This window comes from Mytilinidion resinicola (genome assembly GCF_010093595.1).
Source record: "Mytilinidion resinicola strain CBS 304.34 unplaced genomic scaffold BDZ99scaffold_4, whole genome shotgun sequence".
In the NCBI taxonomy this organism is placed as follows: Eukaryota; Fungi; Ascomycota; class Dothideomycetes; order Mytilinidiales; family Mytilinidiaceae; genus Mytilinidion; species Mytilinidion resinicola.
In genome coordinates, this window is record NW_022985440.1 from 1,542,627 (window position 1) to 1,550,293 (window position 7,667).

The 7,667-nt window shown below is 54.5% G+C and overlaps 3 protein-coding genes across 3 annotated transcripts; 1 reads left to right on the forward strand and 2 right to left on the reverse strand.

Moving 5' to 3' along the window:
• Positions 1 to 747: 747 nt before the first annotated feature.
• Positions 748 to 1,107, reverse strand: BDZ99DRAFT_350126 (ankyrin; the record flags this gene model as incomplete). Its single annotated transcript, XM_033714496.1, has 1 exon — positions 748 to 1,107. A coding segment is annotated over one exon (360 nt), but the record flags the coding sequence as incomplete, so codon positions are not given.
• A 682-nt stretch (positions 1,108 to 1,789) lies between these two features.
• Positions 1,790 to 3,283, reverse strand: BDZ99DRAFT_379924 (HET-domain-containing protein; the record flags this gene model as incomplete). Its single annotated transcript, XM_033715169.1, has 2 exons — positions 1,790 to 2,671; positions 2,723 to 3,283. The coding sequence occupies 2 exons, from the start codon at positions 3,281 to 3,283 to the stop codon at positions 1,790 to 1,792; spliced, it is 1,443 nt and encodes a 480-aa protein (XP_033581180.1).
• Positions 3,284 to 4,005: 722 nt separating this feature from the next.
• BDZ99DRAFT_459919 (uncharacterized protein) lies at positions 4,006 to 5,366 on the forward strand. Its single transcript, XM_033719265.1, has one exon. The coding sequence runs from the start codon at positions 4,464 to 4,466 to the stop codon at positions 5,232 to 5,234; it is 771 nt and encodes a 256-aa protein (XP_033581181.1). The 5' UTR covers positions 4,006 to 4,463; the 3' UTR covers positions 5,235 to 5,366.
• The last annotated feature ends 2,301 nt before the right edge of the window (positions 5,367 to 7,667 follow it).

The following is a 7,667-nucleotide window of genomic DNA, read 5'->3' on the forward strand; positions in this document are numbered from 1 at the left end:
ATTATCAACCCCCTATATATAATAGACTGGCCGCGCTTGGGAACATTTTGGAGACAAGTAATTACTTAGGGAAACTCCTATAGGAAATAACGGGAATTGCCATTTAAGTCCTTTCAGGAAGTTACATGTATTCCTTTACCAGCCAAGGAAAGTACGTCGTTGGTGAGAAGGAGCTGACTGTAGTAGCTTAACAACGGCTTCGTGTTTGTTTTTGGCGGCCCACGATAACGGCGTTTGGCCGGAATCGTCCTTTGAGTTGACTTCGGCCTTGGCCTTAAGTAGTAGCCTAACTACGGCCTCGTGCCCGTTTCTGGCGGCCCACGACAGCGGCGTTCCTCTGTCTTCGTCCTTTGAGTTGACGTCAGCCTTGCCTTCGAGCAGCAGCTTAGCCACAGCATCATGCCCGTTTGCAGCAGCGGTTGATAGCGACGTCTGACCGCTGCGGTCCTTTAAGTCGACTTCGGATTTACCCGTCTTAAGCAGCAGTTCAACTATAGCCTCGTGCCCGCCTTCGGCGGCCCATTGTAACGGCGTCCGACTATAGTAGTCTGTCAAGTTGATGTCGGCTTTCCCCGTCTCAAGCAGTAGCTCAACCACGGCCTTATGCCCATTTTTGGCTGCGAACGATAGCGGCGTTTGAGTACCCTTCCTTGAGTTGATTTCAGCTTCGCCCGTTTTAAGCAGCAGCTGAACTACGGCCTCGTGTCCGCCTTCGGCGGCCCACTGTAACGGTGTTCGACCGACCTGGTCTTTTGAGTTGACGTAGGCCTCGCCCGTCTCGAGAAGCAGCTTGACTACGGCCTTGTGCCCGTTTTTGGCGGCCCACGATAACGGCGTTCGACTTTTATTGTCCTGTGAGTTGACGTTGGCCTTGCTCGTCCCGAGTAGTAGCTTAACTACAGGCTCGTGCCCGTTTTCGGCGGCCCGTGACAGCGGCGCTCGACCTTCCGTATCCTTTGAATTGACGTCGGCCTCGCCCGTCTCGAGTAGCAGCCTAACTACAGACTCGTGCCCATTTTCGGCGGCCCGCAACAGCGGCGTTCGACTTTCAATATCCTTTGAATTGACGTCGGCCTTACCCGCCTCGAGGAGCAACTTAACTACAAGCTCGTACCCGTTTTCGGCGGCTCGCGACAGCGGCGTTGGATGGTGTATGTTCTTTGAGTTGGCTTCAGCTTTGCCTGTCTTAAGCAGCAGCTCAACTACGGCCTCGTGCCCGTTTTTGGTAGCCCACCATAGTGGCGTTCGACCGTCCGTATCCTTTGAATTGACGTCGGCCTTGCCCGTCTCGAGTAGCAGCCTAACTACAGGCTCGTGCCCGTTTTCGGCGGCTCGCGACAGCGGTGTTCGACTGTCCGTATCCTTTGAATTGACGTTGGCCTTACCCGTCTCGAGTAGCAGCTTAATTACAGGCTCGTACCCGTTTTCGGCGGCTCGCGACAGCGGCGTTAGACCGTATTGACTATCCTTCAAGTCCGGATCAACACCGTATTTCTCAAGTAGCAGCTTCACCATAGCTTCATGCCCATTCTTAGAGGCCCATAATAGTGGTGTTAGATCGTATTCGCTGTTCCGCGTATGCGGGCGCTCTTCAAATACTACCTTATAGCCCTCTATTGCTTCTCGAAGTTTCTCTTCTGCCTTTTGGTACTCTTCTAAGTCTCCTAATATGAGTGAATAGTTCCATGTGCTGGTCGCATCGTCTAAATGGTCTTCAATGTGTCGATCCATACTGCACTTATTGTTAGTTGAGTCATTTATGAAATAAGTTAATTGCATTTAAGAACACTCACTGTCCCGAATATGCCACCTTGCTGGTTTGTATCAAGGCTTCGTATTCTTTTGGATGTGAAATATTCCAGTCCCAGACAAGCATGAAATCGCGGGTGAAGATTGTTTCCGATTGCAGAAGTTTTGGCCACTCGATATATCCATCACCCACGGGAATCTTCTCAGGAGGACTGAATGCAATCATGACGACGTCGAAGTGATCTTTGCACAACCTGATAATCAAAGGCTTTGAAGTTCCTTGAAGAAGACATATGATGTCTCCATTTTGGATTGATTTTGCCGAGGCGTGGAGATTCCAGTGCTCGCTCTGCACTTCTGTGTTTTTTGGTTGCCCCCATATATTCATGAACATGACATCAACACCCTGTCTGTCTTCCGAACCAATGTTGCTTTGTACTGAGGATACCTTACCAAGAACACAGCCCTTGCTCCTGACTACTGCGATCTCTGTCTGGCACCAAGTCTCGACAGATATTTTTTGACAGAGTAGATACTTGACTAGTCGCTGGAAGAGATCCTCCCATGGAACTTCGTAGCTGGGTGAGAGACCAGCGTTGCTGAGATCATCAGAGCTCATACCCAACAGTGCATACACTTTGTCGTGGCGCATGGTAGCCTGACGGGCATGGTACATATCCATCAGCTCGTCCAGTGAGGATATATCTAGGGTAGATCTACTCAATCTACCCATGGAATATTTAGGTCTGAAAATCGCTCCCCTTATCAGGTAGGTGACTGAACGGGCCACACTCTGTAAGTCTGCACGAAGTTTGTAGGAATCCAAAAATGAATCTACACCCAAGCAGAAGGCGTATCCATCAATTTCTGCGGATCCACACATGATCAGGACATGTCGAGCTGCGGCAGCTTCCTGAAGTACCTGAATTTACCTGTTAGTAAGTTCTGCGAATGTTGTTGTCTGTTTCCGTACCCAAATGCGCTGAAACCACGGTCGTTGAAGTAGCGCGACAACTGCTTGCGGAATGGCTTCGCTGTTGAAAGAATCTGTCGACTTCTTGCCTCCGGCAACGCGCATCTCTTCGAGCGCTCGGTCGCTACCGTCCGCCGTCTCTCCAAGCCAAACAACAACACGGTCTGCTTGAGCGTAGATTTTCGCCATAAATTGAATCTGTTGCTCTTTCTCTCTATCGTTTTTCTGGTTGATGCAAATGGCATCTATCCATAAAATTCGATCGATAGAGCGATGTCGAAGACGTGACAGCGCCTCGTGAAGATTTCTCGTCACTGGGAGGACATGTTCGTTTTCGAAGTTCTGTTCGCTGATGGAGATAGACTGGGGATTGTCCCAACTGCCCCATACGTAGGACAAAGCGTCATATGGATGCGTTCGTTTGCCCCAATCCCGCAGAGAGTAGGTAAAGAGCTTGGATTGAATGGGTGCCCTTTTGTCTTCATTTGGGAGTAGACGTAGTAAGCGAATACTATCGGACGGAAGGTCGAGGTAATACTCAGGGTATGGGACGTAAGACATTGTGTTCCGACTTGAGTGCGCGTTAGATACTTCAAATGGGAGAGTATAATGAGCCTAAAATTTCTCGCCGTTAAGTTTCTGTACTAGGCAGCCATTTAAGGACCAAAGTTGAGGAGCGGGGAATACGTCCAGTGTAGAGAATGTGCCCCGCCAGCGCATGGGCCGTATCAGCCAGCCACAGTACCTCCTATCTTCCAGCCCAAAGAGTGCTCCACGCCGTACGCGGGGCAACTCTCCATTTGGGGCATATAAAACTAGTGTATTAGACCACCCTACGGTTGCCAAACTACCGCATCATCACGAAAACCGTTCCTGTCGAAATAGCGCAGATCAAGCAGTTCAAGTTCAGGGTAGTGAAGGCAATCGAGCAACTGTCATAAAGTGGCAGTCTGACACCGTCTGAGGGGGCCCATGGAGCTGTCAGACTTGTCAAAACTGTCATTTGGCAAACTTTGAAAATATGCCAGAAGGCCCCAAGCGGTGCTAGTCAAGTGTGCATAAACCTAGAGTGAGTGCAAAGTATATGAAGTTGTAGAATAGAATGACAAGTTCATGGCCGCCACTGTTTGCTCACGTGAGCCTGGATGGGGTTTGGGCGCTTGGACCAAGCGGGTGAACTAAGGTAGCCCGCGGGCGGGCATCGCGATCTACCTAACGCGTGAAACGGCGTCTGTTATTTTTCCTACATCTCCACCATGGCCTCCCCACCCAAGACGAGGTATGCGGACGCGTTCAATTGTTAGTATCATTCTAACCATGCTATAGGAAAGCTATTAAAACTTATTCACGGAACCGAAAACACGCTGTCCACGATGAGGAACCCGCGCCGAAGCGCAGGCGCGTTGAGTCCACCACGGCGCCTGCACCAGCAAAAGCAGCACCTCCAAAGCACTCGATAGAGAACTACTTCTTCAAGATACAGAGACCTCCGCCCGCTCTATTTTCCAGCCCCAAGTCTTCCCCGGATATCTTCTCGGACGAGGTCGCAATTCCATCCACCCCACCCTCATCTCCTCCCAAAGCAACGTCGCCAGTCCTTCAAGCGCGAAAGCCACTGTTCTCTTTCCTTGGCAAGAAGGCAGCGCACACCAAACAGCCACTCGGGGAGACAAGTCACAATGTCCAGACGGCAGCTCCACAAACGGAAATTCCAGCAGCAAAGAAGAAGCGCCTTGCTCAAATGCAGATTGACCTTGGGGGCGAGACGAGCAAAAGCTGCAATGTTTGTGGCATGAACTACATCCCCTCGAACGCGGAGGACGCGATCTTGCACAGGAAATACCACGCCATGAACACTGGAGGCGTAGATCTGAGGAAATCATCTATGGAAACTTTGAAGAAGAGAAAGGTGTGGGCGGGAGATGATGGCAGCTTCATTGCTGTGATACACAGAAAGGACACACTGGCTTTCCGGAACAAGGCAACGCAGGTACTGGAGGTTGTCAACACGGAGCTCGGAGCAGTGACAATCGAAGACGAGAAGCTATGGAGCCAGGTTATTGACACAAGCGAATCGTCGAAGGAATCGGACGACGAATCGACCGAAGTGGAGAAACGGGCGCGCTCCAGCAGTGATCGTTTCAAGGTCTACCTGTACATTCGGGGCCAGAAATGTATTGGCGCATGTTTGGCCGAGAGAATCCAGAAGGCTTACGCGGTTCTGGCGCCGGAGGATCCGATCGAAGAACTTCTATCGGACTCGAGCTCTCCGATTTCGATCAGCCAAACGGCCGACAATGCAATGCTGGGCATCTCTCGAATCTGGACGTCCAACATGCACCGCAAAGCCGGCATTGCGACCGCTCTCTTGGACTCCGCGACCTCGGACTTTCTCTACGGGATGTGGGTACCCAAGGATCTGGTGGCCTTCAGTCAGCCAACGGATAGCGGTGGTCAATTGGCGCGAAAGTGGTTCGGGGTTCAGGCTGGATGGCACGTCTATGTCGAATGATGTTCTGGCTAGAGTCCTAGCAGCTATCAGGTGTTAGTGTCGCGTGGGACTAGGTATCTGTGGACCCTGATGGACGGACTGTCAAACATGGCTGTTAGCATATACCTCCCGATATCCAGACAACAATGCCAGACCATGAATATGAAGCGATATGGCCCGCCCTTTGACGTGACTGTATTGTTTCCAGCGTGGGGGCTCAGGTCAAAGGCGGTGAAAGGCCCTCTGGTGGGGGGGCCAAGCTGGGAGTGGATCGCGAGCGCCAACGAACGCCCACGCGGCGGCGATCTGACGATGCCCATCAGTCTCTGCCAGACCTCTAGAGGTCCTCCGCATGTACATAGCACAATGAATTGTCCCTAGTCCTCGCCATGTCTGGGAACCCCTTCCGTCTCTCCCTGCACCAGAAACAGCCCGTCGTCCACCATGAGGCTACCCTCAGCTTTCCCGATGCTCCCACTGGTAGGGCTGACGCCTTGGGGCAGCATATAGATACTGGTACACACCGCTGCAAATGCCTCACCTGTCTAGCGGAACAGCATGAGTAATTCTCTTACAGTGACGCCCACTTCCACGCCGGCCAAGACGACAAAGAAAGTCCGCATTGAATCTCCCTCGTCCTCCCCTCCGCATCCGGGCATTCCTATGCCCGATGACTCGATTGCCCAGCGCTCGAGTATCGTAAACAGCACGGGCCCGCTGCCTCCCGCTTCGCCTACAAGCTCGTCAGATTCGCTGGAAGACTATGAGGAGTATCCGTTGAGTGCCGATGTGGGAAGACATGGAGATGAGGACCAAACGCTGATGAGGAATACCAAGGGGACTGCCAGCATGGGAGGCAGTTCTGGGCCGATAGCTGGTGGAATTCCAGCAAATCCATTTCAAAAGACCCTGGCTACTATCGAGCCTTCAGTAAAGTCTCTATCGCACCGCGAAGGCCTGTTGGAGCGGCATACTCCGGACAGGACAGGCTCAGGGACCGCCAGAGCTTCCATGGACGTTGATGCTTTCACGAGGCTCCTCATGACTGGGAATGCGAATCCGTCGGCTTCCGGGGCGTCGACGGTGCCTCAGAACCCGCATGTCGCAGGTATCAAGGTTGAGAGCAGCAGTAGCACAGACACATCTTCGATATCACGGCAGTCGATTTTCGAACCAATACAAGAGGCACACAACGAAACACCGCGGACTTCGTACGAGATGGCAGCGTCGGACGACGAGGACCAGACCAGTTTAATGGGTGAGCCTGTGAAGGCTGAGAAGAAGAAGCCGAAACCTCCACCACCGAAGCACAGGCATGGCAAGCTCGTTGCATCAAGAACACCGCAAACGGTCTCCTTCTCAGACTTCTCTCCGTCCTTTGTCGAGCCCACAACGCCTCCCTCATCGTCATCAAAACCAGCAATAAGTCCATCATCAATTAGAAGCAGAAACTCCGACCTCAACAAACCCCTTCCTCCTCCGCCGGAGCCGTCATACTTCCCGCCAGAGACCCAAGACACGCCCCCAGCCGTATCCATCGTCCCAGAACCCCAAATTCAACCACAGCCTCCCAGCCCGGAAACAACCTCCTCAATCCAGCAAAAACGCGTCCCCCCCGCACCCCCCCTCGCCCGCCGCCACAGCACCCTCCGCTCTACGACCCAAAACCGCTCCCGCAGCAACTCCTCCCTCACAATCTCGTCCCAACTCTCCGACACCCCCAGCCCCAACGACGCCGGCCCACACCCCCTTTCCACCACCTCAACCCACAAAGCGCCGCCCCCGCCGCCTCCCTCTCGCCGCCACCACGGCACCAGCCTCGCCAACAGCCTCGCCAACTCCGCCAACACCTCCACCGCCGACATCCCCTCCACGAGCACCCGCTCCCCATCCGCCTCCACCTCGACCACCACAGTCACCTCGCCGCCTCCCCCGCTCCCCGCCTCCCGCCGCTCCACCTTCTCCTCGCCCCCGCCCTCGCCCTCCCTCGGCCTCGCGCGCACGAGCTCCATCAACTCAACCCGCCACACCAGCGCGCCGGACCCGCCGAGCGCGCCCATGGCGCCGCCGCCGCCGCCGCCGCCCCGGCGAAGAGGCAGGGGCAGCGGCGACAGCGACGGCCGCGCGAGCTTGGACAGCCAGCGGCCCGCGCTCGCGGCCGTCTCGCCCGAGGGCAGTCGGCGGACGAGTGGCGAGGGGCGGCGGAGCGGGGAGTGGCATTCGGCTGGGCGGGAGCGGGAGCGGGAGCGGGAGGGGGGCAATCGGCGGGCGAGCCAGGCGAGCGAGAGTAGTTTGCGGTATGAGTATGTCGGGGAGCGGGTGGTGGATGAAGTGGGGAAGGGGGGGAAAGAGGAGGAGGTGGTGGGGACAGGGGCTAAGGGGGATTCGGCGGCGATATTGGATGAGATGGAGAGGTTGCAGCGGGAGGTGGATGCGTTGAGGGAGCGGTATGGG

Coding starts and splice junctions, on each gene's coding strand:
- BDZ99DRAFT_459919 (XM_033719265.1), top strand. CDS start 4,464: ATGCAGATTGACCTTGGGGGCGAGACGAGCAAAAGCTGCAATGTTTGT.